Source organism: Danio rerio, chromosome 9 (genome assembly GCF_052040795.2).
Source record: "Danio rerio strain M-AB ecotype USA chromosome 9, GRCz13ab, whole genome shotgun sequence".
NCBI classification, from domain to species: Eukaryota; Metazoa; Chordata; class Actinopteri; order Cypriniformes; family Danionidae; genus Danio; species Danio rerio.
In genome coordinates, this window is record NC_141029.1 from 17,631,134 (window position 1) to 17,648,713 (window position 17,580).

The 17,580-nt window shown below is 37.3% G+C and overlaps 1 protein-coding gene across 2 annotated transcripts; it reads left to right on the forward strand.

Moving 5' to 3' along the window:
- The first annotated feature begins 13,892 nt into the window (after positions 1-13,892).
- si:dkey-14o1.20 lies at positions 13,893-17,358 on the forward strand. 2 transcript variants are annotated; one of them, XR_015498703.1, is made up of 6 exons: positions 13,893-15,379; positions 15,463-15,516; positions 15,842-15,998; positions 16,091-16,238; positions 16,665-16,782; positions 16,868-17,358. XR_015498703.1 is itself a non-coding variant. In NM_001423396.2 (4 exon segments), coding segments are annotated over 4 exon segments (594 nt in total).
- The last annotated feature ends 222 nt before the right edge of the window (positions 17,359-17,580 follow it).

Genomic DNA, 17,580 nt, shown 5'->3' on the forward strand with positions numbered 1-17,580 from the left:
TCTGTCCGCCAACATGGTGACTTCAAATGAACAGAAATGTCATAAAGAGCTTTTGTCCACATGACAGAAATAAAATCAGAGAGATTCCCGCGAAACGCACGTTAAGCGCGTCAAACGCGCAAAACGATCAATTCGCGCAGCGCCATTCGCACGTATCGCGTCATTCGCACCGCGCCATTCGTGCAATTCGCGTCATTCGTGCCGTAGGATGTCTTTTCGCGCGTTTGCATCGACTTAACATGTAAATCATTCACGCTTGATGCGCGTTCCTCGTATGGTGTGAATGCAGCATAATGTTAGCCAAGCTGCAGCAGAGGCACGTGCAAGAGCAGAGGTTGCCCGCACAAAAGCTGAGTTTGCAAAGCGTCAAATAGATATGGAAGTCAAAAAGGCTAGGATTGAAGCAACGCTAAATGCTCTGAAAGAGGAGGGTGAAGCTGAAGCAGCTCTTGCAGCAGCAAGAGTGTTGTAGACAGCAGCTATTTGTTCAGAGGAGGGAACAGACAAGGGTAGTTCCATCGCTGCTGAACGTACCGATGAATACATCAGATTGCACTTTTTCTCAAAATCAAAGTGTGAAAGATGAACTCAATGAAGTAAGTGCAGAGCATAAAAATGTTCCAGGAAACATCCAATCAACTCCTGATGCTGCAAATGTAATAGCAAGACACAAGCCAAGGGAAAATCAGCATTCAATGCAGCCAAATTGCTTTTCCTCTCAAATAAAAAAACCCTTCACCCCAAGTACACCAGCACCTCATTCTAGTGAGGTATCTGATCTTGCAGTATTCCTTGCTCGTCGTGAGCTTCTCACTAGCAGCTTCAAAATCTTTGACAACAAGCCAGAGAATTACGTGTCGTGGAAAATGGCTTTTATGAATGCTATCGATGGTCTGAATTTAAAGGCTAATGAAGAGCTTGATTTGCTGACCAAATGGCTAGAAGGCAAATCTTTAAAACATGCTCTAAGAATAAGAGCGGCTCATGCATATGATCCTGAAGCAGGCCTCAGACAGTTGTGGCAGCGCATTGAGAAAAAAATATGGCTCCCAGGAAGTAATTGAAGCATCTTTATTTAAGCGTTTGAAGGCTTTCGCAAAGATTTCTCATAAAGATTTTAATCACCTGCAAGAGCTTGCAGATCTGCTACTTGAGGTGCAAGCAGTGAAAGAGGAGGGCAGTCTACCTGGTCTTGGGTTCCTTGACACATCAAAGGGGATAAATTATATTATTGAGAAACTACCCCATAGCCTTCAAGAAGCATGGATAGTCAAGGGAACAAAATACAAGAAGGAATATCTGTCTCATTATCCACAGTTTTCATACTTTGTCGAGTTTGTCAATGAGCATGCTGACATGAGAACAGATCCTAGCTTCTCTATACACACTTCCAACACATTGCCTCTTAGGGCTCCATTTTGACGGTCAATGCGCAGAGCACAAAACCCAGGGCACAAATGCTTTCAGGGCGTGTCAGAACACATTTTTGCTAATTTAAGGATGGGAAAATCCGCTTTGCGCCGTGGCGCATGGTCTAAAAGGGTTGAGTTTATTTTCTTAATGAGTTATAGGTGTGTTTTGAGAATAAACCAATTAGAGATCTGCAAGATGGCGGAACGGACAAGCAGCGTTTTCTAAGCTCTCGGTAATTTGCCCCAAAACTTACTAAAAAATCTATATTTTCATTACTCAAGATTACTCCAAGTAAAGTAAACATTCTAAGAAGAGACTGAAGTGTTTCATAGTTTGAAATTTTATCACAATTTACGGTCATGCCGAATGGAAAGACGGAACAGAGTTTAGCCAAAGTAACGTTTCTGGCGGATCATTACTACTCGCAAATGGAGGCATCAAGTAGTGGGACGAAGAGAAAAAATTCCCCCATCACTCCAACGAAAAGTATGATGCCACCTTCGAAGGTTAAAATTACGCAGGAGTAATAAGAAGTTGTACATACATCTCTTGTCGAAGCTATTGAAAAGCTAACACCCAGAATTGATTGCGTCGGTGACCAGCTGAAAGAAAACTCAGTCATGGTTGCTAACATCACAAAATTAGTGGAGCTGAATGCCACCGAGATTAAAGAATGCAAAACTAAGATACAAAGTATGGAAAAAGAGATGCCCCGGTTAGTAAAGGAAAACATTGAGCTGAAAGAAAGAGTCACCGAGCTAGAACGCTACAAAAGACGCTGGAACCTTAAAATACATGGCTTGAAAGAAAAAGTTGAAGAAAACACCCGAGATGTAGTTACGAGTGTCCTGTCCAAATTAGTGCCGCAGTGGAGTACTTCGATGGAATCGGTAGTGGATACAGCTCACCGTATTGACAGGAAAGAAGAAGGGAGAGATCGCCAGATTATCATACAGTTCACGATGAGATTTCATCGGGACTCCATCTGGAAACTGTCCAAAAACAATAAGACCTGCAAAGACTTGGGGATTCGCTTCAAGCAGGATTTTTGCAAAGCAGACAGAGAATCTAGTGCAGCTGTGTGGCCAAAGATGGAGCAAGCTATTGCGGCAGGTCAGATCGCATACTACAGAGGGCATGTCGGCTACATCAACGGAAACAGGGTTATTCAAGATTAGGGGAAAATAAATAAACTTTGGATCAATGCAGGTAGTTGCTTTTATACAGCACACTGAGTGATGCACTTCGATGACTTTGTTTATATCTTGTTAATAGGTTTGATATAAATATGTATGTATTTATTAGATAAGTAACGTTAGTGATAAAAAGGGTAAATTTGTTCTGAATGTTTTTGGAGAAAAATGTTACATTTGAAGGGGAGGAGAAATAATGAAACATAAATACTATGTTCTCTTGATTGTTAACTTGGTGAAAAGAGTTGACTTGTTAATGTTTAATAATAATTCATGGGGGCTTTTTGGGAGTTCTTAGATAAGAAGAAAATAAAAATAAAAACTAAGTCAGTTAGTTTACTTTGTCCTTTGTTTTTATATTATTATTTTTAGTTTTTTTTGTTTGTTTTTACAACTATGTATGTTCTCATATGTTTCACTCAACACTAGGGGTCTCAGAGATTCTGTTAAAAGAAAGTCTATTTTTCTCTTTTGTAAGAATGAAAAAGCACAATGTTTTCTTCTCCAAGAAACTCATTCTGTTGACTTAGGTGAAAAATTTTGGTCAAACCAATGGGGAGATAAAACATTTTTTTCTCACGGTTCTAATAGGTCTGCAGGAGTTGCCATTCTTTTAAATATTTTTTCTAGGAAGATTCTAACCACTGTTAAAGATACTCGTGGTCACTGGATAATTTGTGTTTTTGAACTAAATGAAAGTGTTGTGATTTTAGGAAATATATATGGATATAATAGTTCTAGCCAAAACAAAATTTTAATGACTGAGATTACAACAATTGTTAAGAATTTATGCCATAGGTATCCTACTGAAGATTTTATTTTTGGGGTAGACTTTATGGTGATAGATGAATGGCATGATAGATACCCTTCAAAATACCTGATACATCATAACAATCCCATATTGCTTGACTTTTGAAGAGCGTTTAAATTGGTGGATGTATGCCACATTAAAAATCCTGGCCTTCAAGCTTTCACATGGTTTAAACCTGATGGTTCAGTCAAGTCTAGGTTAGAATTCTGGATAATCTCTGAATTTAGAACTGGTTAAGAGTCAGACTCTATAATTTCTGCTGCACCCTTAACTGATCATTGCATGGTTAAGTTTATTCTTAGACCTACAAATGCTTATCAAAGGAGAAAAGGTTATTGGAAATTTAATTCAAATCTTCTACATAGTGTCTTTTTCTGTCATAAAATTATATCTATATATAAATATCTATATATAAATAAGTCTTATACAGAGAAATGGGAATATTTAAAGTAAAAAATACGTCAGATATCTATATCTTACGGTAAATTAGTTAGCAGGAACAATAAAAAAATAATTAGAAATTATTAAAGAAATTAACAGCATATGTACTAAATCTCTCCTAAGTGAAAATTATAAACAAAAGCTACTCATACTCCAATCTGTCAATATTTATGTTGACAAAGCCAAAGGTGCATATATAAGATCAAGAGCTAAGTGGATAGAGGAGGGGGAAAGAAGTTCAGCATGTTTTTGTAGACTGGAGAAAAAGAGAAAAGAGCGTAACAGTGTTAAAGCCTTAATGATTAATGATTAAAATTGTACAGATCCTAAAATGATCTCTGATGAAATCTATTGTTTCTACAATAATTTATATTCCTCCTCGTATTCACATACAGATGCTGAAGCCTTTTTTGGTTATGTTAAAGATTGGATTCCAAAAGTAGATGAAAGTTTTAAAAATGTTTGTGATGCTGATATTAGTATATGGAAGAAGTGAAAAGAGCAGTTAATAGTTTATCATTAGACAAATCGCCTGGCTCTGATGGATTAACGAGTAACTTCTATAAGTATTTTTGGAAGTATATTAAAAAACTATTTTTTAATATGTTGAAAGAAATTTCTGAATTCCATATTCTTCCAACAACTATGAAGCAAGGTATCATCACTCTTATCCCTAAACCTGGAAAAAATCCTAAATTAATAGACAATCTTAGGCCCATAACTGTGCTTAATTGTGATTATAAAATTTTAACTCATATATATGCAAACAGATTAAAAACTGGAATTTTAGAGATTATTTCAGAGACACAGTCAGGTTTTTTAAAAGGGCGCTCAATTCACAATAACATACGGCTGGTACTTGATTTACTGGAATATAATCACATGATTGAAGATGGTTTCATTTTATTTCTAGATTTTTTTTAAAGCTTTTAATACGATTGAACATAATTTTATGTTTCGTACTTTAGAAGTATTTAGTTTTGGAGAGAAATTTATTAATTTAGTTAAATTAATTTACAAAGACTCAAATAGTACAGTAATATTACCAAATGGTATCTCTCCAAGATTTTCAATTGACAAAAGAAATCAAACAGGGCTGTCCAATCTCTCCCCTACTTTTTATTGCTGCAGCAGAAATGCAGTCTGTCCTTATTAAAAAATCAGATTTTGAAAAACTATCTGTATTTGGTAAACATTTAGTCATCAGCCAATTGGCAGATGATGCAACTATATTTATGAAAAACATTCACCAAGTTCCAAAAATTCTTGAAACCATCGAATTCTTTTCAAAGGCCTCTGGCTTAAAGTTAAATCTTAAAAAATTATGAATTATTACCTATTCATAGTTTTTCTCTGTCAACCATTTATAATTTTCCTGTTAAAGACACTGTTAAATACCTGGGTATAGAGATCACGAGGGATTATTCTTCACTTAATAATTTGAATATTTGGAATACCTTAGATGAGTGGAAGTCTATTTTAAACTTGTGGTCTCAAAGAGACATTTCTATTATTGGTAGAATTTTTCTTACAAAAATGGAGTGCATTTCTAGACTTGTTTACCCAGCCTACTCAATTTCTTTTCCTAAAAATGCAATAAAAGCTATAAACCAAGCTATTTTTAATTTCATCTGGAAAAGAAAAACACACTACATTAGAAAAGGAACATTGGTCAAAAAATATGAAGAAGGAGGTCTAAAAGCCCTTGACATTGAATGTATTAATGGTACAATTAAAATAAATTGGCTTAAATCCTTTTTGAAAAATGAAAAAAGTTTTTGGTTTTATATTCCCAGTCAAATTTTTAAGAAGTTAGGAGGTATCCATTTTTGCTTAGATGTGATTATGACCTAAAAAAAAAAAAACCTGTTAAGTTATCAGTGTTGCATCAACAGGTTTTACTTTACTGGAAAATTATATACAAGCATAATTTTAGTCCCCATAATATTCCTAATTTTAATTTATTTGACAGAAAACAATATGATAATATTATTAAAGCTATCCCACAATCTATATTTCAGATGTCTGGTAATCTATCTCAAAATAATATAACACCTTGCCTTCCTCAGCATTTGGTGGATGGAGTTTCAGTTATCGATATACACTTATCCAATACTGTAATCCGAAATATTTTAAATAAAGAACTATATCCCTTTCATTCAAATAAAAAAAAAATATTATTTTGTTATTTCTCTATAGGGAAAAAAATTAAATTGCTTAGAACTAAATATTTAAAGTTTCCAGTAGCACCAAAAGTAAAGGAAGTCCATTTTAAAATTCTTAGTGGAGTCTATCCTTCTAAAGAATTTTTGAGACGTCGATTTGGTTTTGATGAAAACAATTGTTTCTTTTGTGATGATCAAATGGAAACTACAGAGCATCTTTTCTATGACTGTTTGCTTGTGCCTTTTGGGAAGATTTGCATTATTGGTTATTCTCTAAGTTTGAAGATTTAAATGCTTTAACAAAAGAAAATGTACTGTTTGGTTTATTTTTGAAAGATGAAACACATGATTTAGCAATTAACACCATTATTATTCTTGGGAAGTTTTTTTTTTTTTTTTTTTTACATACGGTAAAAATAGGTTCTTAAGAATTTCTCCCAAATTTTATGTTTTTCACAAGGAACTATGTCTTTATTTTTTATCGCTTTAGCAAATGAAGAAAAAGAATGCTGTAGTTCTCTGTGATTTAATAGAACAACTTGAACTTGCTGACAACCCCTAGATGTTGTTGCCTTTTGTTTTTTATTTATTTATTTTATTTTTTATTTTGTTATTATGTTTTGTTTATGATGCTTGTCTGCTGTCTGGTTAAAAAGATTTGTATTTTGTACCAGGCCATTTATAGTTGTATTGTTTACTTTGTTCAATAATGTTATTTAAAAAAAAATATAAAATAAATAAATAAATAAACCAATTAGAGTCTCATCTCCCATTCCCTTTAAGATCCAGCTGCGTCGCGCAAAGCGCATTTGCTATTTACAGGACGTAAAGTAAGTCTAAGCAAACAGTTAACAGTTAACAGTTTTTTTCAACAGAAAACTGTTAAACAGAGCATCTACTGCATGAGAATGAGAGATAATGGATCTACTTTCACTTTCGCTTTTGGATAGGGAAACCTTTATGCACAAACATGAATTAGTCTATAATTAATTGCGTTTGTTATGCGCAAATATTCGTTTCAAAACTATTTCTAAATTCAGTTCTTATTTCCCGCAAACGAATAAATGAACAATAATAACGAAGTTTGCTCAAAAACCTGAGTTATATCCTAAAACACATGCAGTGCCCCATATGGTCTAAAACATGCAGGTGGGCAAATCTAAGCTTGTTTTTAATAAAACAAATATAAATATGGATATAATAAATAATACTGCTAATAATAATAACATTATACAAAAGCAATATGTTATGAATGAACTGAAAAAGCCTCCCGAGATGAAGAAGACATAAAAGCAGTGATTTTTCATGTTTATGTAGGCTAGAAAATAATATGTTTTATATTATTATAAAATATGTTTTATAATATATATATATATATATATATATATATATATATATATATATATATATATATATATATATATATTTTTTTTTTTATATATATATATCCTTAATATTTAAATTTAGCAGTGTGTAAGTGAGGTGCAACTCTGCGCTGGAGTTTAGACCTGATTTGTTTTGGTCTAATGAAAAATCTATTTTAGTTTTTCAAAATAGCAATGCGCCAGCAGTGCGCCTTAGAACGCCTTCCTTTTTAGACCAGAACGCATATGGGCGCACATATGAGCGCTAATGCATTTGCTATTTAAACAGCGTGGCGCAACGCCTCAAAACGACTCTTGCGCCAAGCTGAAACTAGCAAAAGACTATTGCGTCTGTAACACCTATGAAGACTCAAGGCGGGGAGAGAGCTAAACCTACCTCAACAGTAACAACGTCTGTCTGCACAGAGATATGTGGAACAGGACTAAAGGGAAAGTCATGCTCAAAAATCTGTCTCGTCAATGTGTACCCTGATGGTCATCCTGAGCATAAGAAGCGCATTTATGTCATGTTGGATTATCAGAGTAACCTCTCTTTAGCAAGATCAGCCTTCTTTCATATGTTTAACATCCAAGGCGAAGTCTTTCCATACACTATGAGGACATGCTCAGGAACAGTTGATACTAGCGGGAGGAGAGCAAAAGACTTTGTGGTTGAGTCATTAGATGGAAAGGTATCAATGATGCTTCCTACACTCATAGAGTGCAATTCAGTTCCTGACAACAGACAGGAAATTCCCACATCCTCATCTTTGGGCCATTGCTTCTCAAATACCTCCTCTTGATCCTGCAGCTGACATCCTTATTCCCATTGGGAGAAATCCTATCCGGGCACACAAAGTCCGTAAACAGAGAAATGGACCCCATAATGCTCTATATGCCCAACTCCTCGATCTAGGATGGGTGATTGTAGGAGATGTGTGTTTTGATGGAGCACACAAACCCAGACACTTTATAAGAAGCACGAAACGATTCCATGACATCGGAGAAAATATCTTCAAGCAAACCAGTGAAGATAATATGTTTGCATTATCTAGAGAAGATGAGTCTTTTTTAGATATTATGGACAATGCATTTACCAAAGACGAGGCAAACAGTTGGGTGGCTCCACTTCCATTTCGTTGTCCCAGGGAACGCCTGCCTAACAACAAAAGCCAAGCATTCAGTCATCTTTTGTCACTCCGCCATAACCTGAAAAAGAAGCCAAACATGAAAGATAATTTTGTGGAATTCATGGAGACAATGTTGAAAAAAGGACATGCTGAGATTGCACCCCCTCTTAAAGACAATAAAGAATGTTGGTATCTCCCAAGTTTTGGCGTTTATCACCCACAAAAGCCTGGGAAGATAAGGATAGTCTTTGACTCAAGTGCTCAATACGACAACATATCCCTAAATCAAGTTCTCCTCAAAGGCCCAGATCTGAATAACAGCCTGATAGGTGTCATACTCTGCTTCAGATCCGACACGCATCCTGTGATGGCAGACATTGAGCAAATGTTTCACAGTTTTCTGGTCAAAGAGGAACATCGAAATTACTTGTGATTCTTGTGGTTTCAAGATCACAACATTGATTTACAGGTTGTGGAATACCGCATGAGGGTGCATGTTTTTGGCAATGCCCCTCCCCATCAATCGCTGAATATAGACTGAAGCAAACAGCTATTGAGGGAGAGCTGAAATATGGACGAGATGCCAGGCTCTTTGTTGAGCTGCATTTCTATGTGGACGATGGGTTGAAATCATTCAGTTCAGAAGCTGAGGCTATTGATGTACTGCACAAAGCTTAAGATATGGTGGCCAGTTCCAACCTCCATCTGCACAAAATCTCATCCAACAGCCCCACTGTCATAGCAGCCTTTCCGAACAAGGATCTGGCAACTAATCTGCAAGGACTGGATCTTGGTGTGAACTTGCCAGCAACTAAGCAAAGCTTAGGATTGTGTTGGGAGTTGTCAACAAATGTATGTCAACAGTATGTTCGTATTTCAAAAATCCATCAGTGACAAACCTTACACTAAGCGAGGAGTGCTTTCTACCATAAATAGCTTATATGATCCTCTTGGATTTATAGTACCTGTAAGCATTGAGGGGCGCTCCATTCTTACAGATCTCTGGAGATGCGGACGATTGGGATGCTGTTTTGCTTAAAGAAAAACAGGAACGATGGCAAAAATGGAAGGACTCTCTCGAACATCTCCAAGGGTTAGAAATCCCAAGAATGTACACATCCCACTTCATTATCTACAGCAATTGTCTTTTGCGATGCTTCCACCAAAGTTGTAGGCACAGCAGCTTATATGAAAATCCCTAATGAAGATGGTCATAGTGAAGTGGGATTTGTCTTTGGCAGAGCAAAACTAGCTCCAAAGCCAGATGTCTCTATCCCTTGACTCGAGTTGTGTGCAGCTGTACTCGCAATTGACGTAGCAGAGATGCTTCAAGAACAGCTGGACACAAAACTAGATGATGTAAGGTTCTACACTGATTCCAAGATAGTGCTAGGATACATCTTCAATAAGACAAGGCGTTTCTATGTCTATGTTCACAACCGCATACAACGCATTAGACACTCAAGTCAGCCTTATCAATGGAATTTTGTACCAACTCATCTAAATCCAGCTGATGCTGCAAGCCAAGGTCTCCCCTCTGAAATGCTGGCTTCACCCTTTTGGTTCACAGGACCCAAATTCCTCCTGTGTTCAAGACAAGATAAACTCGAAGAAAGTCCCTACGCACTTGTCAGTCCTGAAACAGATGTAGAACTTCGTCCTGAATGTGTTACCTGTGTTACTAACCTGTCACAAGAAAGTCTTGGAAGTGCAAGGTTCCAGAGATTTTCTAGTTGGAACTCACTGTTTAAGACTGTAGCACAGCTGCAGCATATAGCGAAGTCTTTCTAACCTGGTTTTGTAGTCTGTCATGGATGGCACCTTAGCGGCCAATATAGAGAAGAAGAGCAGCTCAGGTAGGCGAGGGTTGCGATCATTCTGATTGTCCAGAAGGAAGTCTACAGAGATGACTTTAAAAAGCTAGAACAAAGGTCAGTCTGTGCAAAGTTCAAGTCCTCTTAGCAAACTCTGTCCATTCATTGATGCAAAAGGACTTCTCAAAGTAGGAGGTCGGTTGAAGAGAGCTCAACTAACATCTGAGGAAAAGCATGCATCTTTAGTACCTGTTAAACATCATGTTACCCAGCTTTTAATTCATCACTTTCATGAGAAGGTATGCCACCAGGGCCGTCATCTCACGGAAGGTGCCATCAGGGCAGGAGGATACTGGATAGTGGGAGGCAAAAGATCAGATTGGATCAGGCATGATTGGAGTTGCCTGACGCATTCTTGATGCAACGCTTCTGCAACAGGGCCCTACAAGACTCACACATGAAGTTTTGGTTACATTCATGGCAGAAGTGAGTGCAATTGTAAATGCTCGCCCCTTAACTACAGTGTCTATGGACCTAGAACAACTAGTTATACTAACACCAACAATGTTGTTCACACAGAAAATTGGAGTACCACCGGTACCACCAGGTCAATTTGAAGAGCATGACCTGTGCAGAGCACAGTGGCGTCGTGTTCAGTACTTAGCCAATGTCTTTTAGAGAGGATGGAAGAATGAGTATGTGAGTCGACTTCAAGGATGGCGCAAGTGGCGCACAGCTAGGCCAAACCTGCAGAATGGAGATGTGGTACATTTAAAAGATTCTCAAGAGAAGAGAAACGATTGGCCAGTTGGACTCATAACTAATACCTACCCAAGTCAGGATGGCAAAGTAAGAAAGGTGGAAGTAAAAATTATAAAGAAAGGTGAACAAAGATTCTTCCAGAGACCAATTTATGTCCTTACACACCAGTGACTGAGGTTGTTCTTCTGGTGTCTAAGGACACAAAATGAGGCTTAACACTAGTTATTGCTGTGTCATGGCAACACCTTTGTGACTGTTCCCCAAGTTAGGAATGACGTCTGAGGATGTCAAACAGGGAGTATTCTGACCTTATGCCATAATTTGTTAAACACTGACACCTAGTGGACACCCCAAGTACTGTTTTAGTTTTATCAGTAAATCAGCCATTTTAATCTCTTTAGAGCACATGGTGCAGAGTGTAGACGTGCATTCACATCCATCGCACATATTTCGCCCTTGAGATTGCAAAATCTGTAAGTTTGAACATATATTCATAAATTTAAGTTGATACGAATGTGTATTTTGTTTAAAAGTATGATTTAAGTACTTGGATATGTTTTATTCTGTGTTGAATGCAGTGCTTTGTAAAGTAACAGTCAATCTGTTAGACTAAGTTATCTTTATGTTATTTTTGTCATTTTATGTTACAGTTTCACAAGCTGACCTTCAGTAAAGAGATTATAAAGATGAAAATTGTCTATGACCATTACTGGGGACTTTGTTTAGCTCTCTGTCGAAGCACTGCTTAGAAACGCTAGCTGGGGGCAGAAGAGTCGTTCATTTTTGTATTGAATTTCTGCAACATAAAAAACAAAATGCATGTATTTACTGTACTTAACCCAACAACAGTTTATTATTATTGTATTTTGAAAAGAAGTTTAGAGGTTTAGTTTACAATGTGTGATTTTGAGTTTGAAATTAACTGTTTTGCCAATTGTAAAACCTGGTTCGCAAGCTCGAGATATTCCTCAGTTATGAGCCAAAAATCTATTCGTGACCTTAGGATGCTTGACCCTCCATACATCTATAAGAAAGTTAACCTGGCAAAACTCCCGAATAATACTTTTAAGATGATGACTTGTAAAACTAGAAGTAGATCTATCCATCCATTCATCAGATGCCAAGTTAAAATCACCTCCAATTAGTACCAAATTTGTATTAAATTAAGATTTAAAATGTCAAACAACCTCTGTTAAATCGGATAATAAAGACTTGTTTTGCACAGCACTATTATAGCCATACACATTCACTACAATAACAAAAGTACCTTTGCTGTTAATCACAGCAGTAAGCCAATGTTCATATTCATCAAACTGAAAAGTCACAAACTTCCCAGGACAATTGTTGAGGCATATATCGACACCTGGGCCCGGTTTTTCAAAAGGTTTAATCGGGATAAAATTGATCCGGATTTAGTAATCCTGTATTTGCAATCCGTGATTACGCAATCAAGCTTACTTTTTGAGCCAGTTTTTCAAAGCAACATTGGATTGAATCATTCTGATCCAGATAGGAATTTTTTATGATCACTAAATTTGGATTACCAGTGCTCAATCACAATGTAGATGGATAGATAGGCCTATGTAAAGAGCAACAAGTAGAATAGCCAGTGTGGGGTAAATATAAATTTATTTTTATTTGAAATGAAAACTAAGAAAATTTTATAAATAATAAAATAATAAAAAAGCAAGAAAAACCGCACCCCAGCAGTCCGCTCATCTGAGATCTACAACACTGTACATTGAGGATATTTATAATAAGTTTCAAATATAGATGTATTGAATAAAAAAAAGACAATGTTGAAACCTCCACAATAATGTCAGACTTCCTTATCTGATGTGGAGGGAGCAGCTTGTCTAAGCGTATTCTTTAGGAGTCAGATCTCAAGTGTGGTCTTGGTTTGCTGCAGTTTGGTCAGAGTCAGTTGTTCCTTTGCCAGATGAAGCTGAACTTCTATGGGATGATTTTTGTGCCAATAAGAATGAACGTAACTTTACAAAACTGAACGTAACTTTCCAAGAAACGATCAAAAATATGGCACTGCAAAAGAAGAAAATCACAATGAAAACGAAAAAATGAACTCAGTCGCACGAATTTAACATGCTCTTCAAATATGCTTCATTCTTTGTTAATGATTTTCAAAGAGTCGTTTTCGCGAATCATGGATTTTGAATGCGTTGCCACAGCTTTCGCTTAGGCTTCGCAAATTTTCGTTTGCTGTTTTGGCACAAACTTCTCATGGAGGCGGGCTTAAAAGCGATCTACTCTGATTGGCTAATGAGCTTTTGATGGACAGTTGCTCTCTGACCTGGAAGCACAGACGATGACGTCAGTGGAGCGCATATCGAAAAGTTGTTGCGGTGTGCAATACGTCGTGCTTTATGTTAAGTATTAATGTTAGTATTTTACCTACGGTCGGCTCTTTCTAAAGATGACCTCCCGGGAGAGACATGGAGCGGCATCATCTTCCACCTCATCTTGTCCCTCAGGGCAGCTTGAAGTAAGTTCGTGTTGCTAAAGTAATGTTTATCAATAACATTAATAAAAGTTTTATTCATGTACAGTGTGCAACAGTTCTGGCTTTATTTAACACTTTTATTGTTTAAATGTTGTGTTTAGAAACGTTATACATTTTTGGTTTATTGTGTAAAAACGTTTAATGTATATAAAGATACAGTGTAGAGATGTCAATATAAAATAGATATTGCCTTCTTTTCTTTTAAAGAGCCCATATTATACATGAAATAGGGTCATATCTTGGTTGTAAGGGTCTCCAACAACAGTCTAATATGCATGCAAGGTCAAAAAACACTTTCATGGTCTTATAATCTGCATTTATTTTTACCTTATTATCCCAGCGACTCCCGTATGAATCGTCCAGTAATTCATTTGTTCCCAAACCCTTCCTTAGCGCGAAGCAAATCTGCGCTGATTGGACCGATGACAGTCTGTCGCGATTGGTCGACTGCCTTCGGTCAGAGAGTGAAATGCCCAATAGCTAATCAGCAATATAAAAAGTAATCACAGTTCATACATGCTCGATAGTGTAGGCGTGGATTTTAGCTGCCACACACATACAAAAACACACACACACCTCCGGACGACAACGCTCCCGCTTCCGCCCGCACCCGCCAGGTTTTAGCCTGAGAACCCGCCCCGTTTTTTTTGCCCGCCACGCCCGATCCCGCTAAAGAGCGGGGGAGAACACAACCAAAAATCACCCTGCTATAAAGTCCAGACAGCCAAGCTGTCTGTATAAACACACACACAGCACCAAGCACACAAAGCTCTCGCTCTCTCTCTCTATCTCTCTCTCTCTCTCACGCGTGCGTGCGCACTAACACACATACACACAAGCACCAAGCAGACACATCTTTCTTATTCGCATAGCAATATTTATTAGGAAATTTATTCCCGTGCCACAGAAATCTGGCGCGGGGACAGCCGCGGGTATGCAGACCTCTACCACGGAGCTCCATAAACAAAGCAGCACGCGTCGCGTTTTTAACGTGACTTTGCACGCGATAAGAGAATATAGCCAGTTAACCTGATACAGTACACTCGGTTACAAGTAACAAATCACAACTAAATACATTTGCAAGCTAGAGTCAACGAGGCAACAACTTTAATCGCAAGTACTTACACTTGAGAAATGGAAGAAACCCATCCTGACGTCCATCAGTAAGTTACTCTTTACTGATCCTTCCTTTAACAAACGCAGATGAAGTATTCTTTGTAGCATGTAGCTTCCAGAAGTTTCCAGTAGTTTCCAACTGCTTGGTTATAATGCTGATGTTTCATCTTTAGGTAGAGACTTGATATAATATCCATCTGCAGTGTGACTTCAATCGACCGGCATGTTTGTGTGCGTGTGTTTGTGTGTGTGTGTGTGTGTGTGTGTGTGTGTCTGGGTTTCTGCGTCAGAGGGCGGGGCCTCAGGTTTGAAATCTCCCGGATTTGCGCGTGCACGTGAATAACTTGGTTTCGTTCATACGTCATGGCGAAACACCTAATGACTCGGTATCAAGGCGACTCGTTTGAAGCACTATGAGTCGACTCTTTTATAGATGAATCAACCGTGTTAAACACTGTATTCTTACAGATTTAAGCCTTAGCTGGATACTTCACTTCACTTAGAGCTGTGTTACACACTACATGGAGGGGAATTTTCAGAAACCCATAATAAGGCCTCTTTAATGCTACTTGGTCAGGACCAAAGACAAGTCACTTTTCCAGGTAGACATAACACTGCTGAATATGAGACACTTTCAGACTCAGAACCAGAGGTAAGATAAATTGTTTAAATAAACCTAATGAGTATTCTGTAAGATTCATGTGGAAATATGTCAAATGTTTTGTCTATTTCTAGCTGTCCAATCTACCTCCTGATTCACCCGATTTATCTCCTGCTACTGAAGAAAAGGTAATCACCTAGTTGCTTGGGTTGACATTATTCTTACTTCTTTTAATGTGTATTTTACATCATTACATGCTTTTTAATCAACAGAGGCAAAGTGTCCTGTTTGTCTGCAAAGTTTAAGTACTTTTTTCTGTAGATAAATAATAAAGGTGTTTTTTTAACATTATTTTAGCTTAGCTGTTGTATTACACTCTCTAGTGCCATACAACACAAATAACAAAGAATAGAAATGGCTCCTACAATGAGTTGAAAATGTACTTGCTGACTGTAGAAATTGTTTTTCACAATTTTTGTGAAATTGTGTTTTTTTTTCTCGTTATTGTTATAGAGTTGCTGGGGAAATATTTGCCGTAAGTCTCGCGCAAGGTGGTCCAGCTCCACGATATTTACAGGAATGGTGTTACAATTACCTTCTAAGTGGAAACCTTGAAAACATCACGGTGGATAATGTTAATAACATGGCAAAACAAGGAGAATATAAAGAGGTATCATGTTATGCATTCCTTAAGTCTATATTCTAAACAATGTGAGTTTACTAATGAGATTGTAAAACAATGTTTGTTTCTGTTCTATAAAGAGCAATTGCAATGCATGCCGCTGCTCGACGGACTCGTATGCTTCAACAGCTCTGTGAGGGTCTCCAACTTTACCGTCTAGTGGATATCATGGAGCAGAACAAAGAAGTTTGCCGTGGCCTCTTTGTTTTTGAAGGTGGCAATGATCAGGTGAGGTGCATAACTTCTGTAAAAAATGTTGAAGCAGTGGTTCTCATTTCAGGTCTTGGGGGCCCACTGCTCTGGGCTGCGTTTCCCAATAGCATTGTAAGTTGATAGTAGAACCAATGTTACCAATGGAGCTATGATCAACTTGGGTTTTGTATTACTTTGGAAAACACAGCCCAGCACAATTTGTATTTTATTTTTTTTTAACGCACCTGATTCAGGTCATGAGCTAGTTATAAGACCACTCCATGAACTAAACCAAGTATGTCAGATGAAAGAAACATACAAAATGTGCAGTGGGTCTGCAGAACTGGAATTGAGAACCACCGTGTTAGAGAAAATGTTTGTGTGCTGCATACAGAATGCTCTTTAGATGATGTCTTTTTTTCCCCCTCTTAACTTACCTTGTCATCTTTCTTGTTTTTCCAGGGGGACTCTCAATACATCGTATCACATCTTGACCACAAAATGAGTGAGAGCACTCTGAAGCACAGCGAAGAAATGCAAATCTTGAATAACTTCCAGGATTTTCTTATGGAACTCGAAGGTAAGTTTGTTGTTATTCCAAAACGTTTGAAAGGCAGATGCCTATTTTTAGAGCTTAAATACATAATATATGTTTACTGCCCTAGATGGAGATCCTGAGGATGAGGAGGCACTTTGTGTGTCAAAAGTAATGCAGTGGCTGTCTGGTCAAGCACACGTGCATTTGCTTCTTTCAGAAAGACAATATTTTAAAACCACTGTTCAATTTGACCATACATGCATGGAACGTATGCCAGACCACAGAATTTGCTACCCTGTGGTCAGTGCATGGACCCAGACAATAACATTTCCCACTGCACATTCAACAAGTTTAAATGAATTTAAAGAAAACATGAAAATTGCAGTGCAACAGGGAGCTTACTTTTACAGGGTGTAGAACAGATTTGTTAATACACGTTTTTGTCCTTTTGTCCTTTTAATTGGACTTGGAGCTTTTAAAAAAAGAGATAGACACAACTCTTTGTCATTTGTTTTATTTTCGAAAGAGTGGCTTATAAGATTTCAAAACATTGCTATGACATTAGTTTTACATAAACATTACATGTGTATTCTTGTGAATTAAATTTCTGATGGAACTACATGTGTTTTTGTAAGTTTTTCTTGGCAAGGTTTTAAATTTGCACAACATTATGAAGTTAGTTTTGCCTAAATGTTCCATGTGTATTCATGTAAATTCAATTTCTGATGGAACTACATGTGTTTTTGTATGTTTTCCTTGTTAGAAGTGAAATTTTAAAGCAGTCTTTGAATAATATCAAGTGACTGGACATAGAGCTCTCGGTTATTCAACGATGATGTC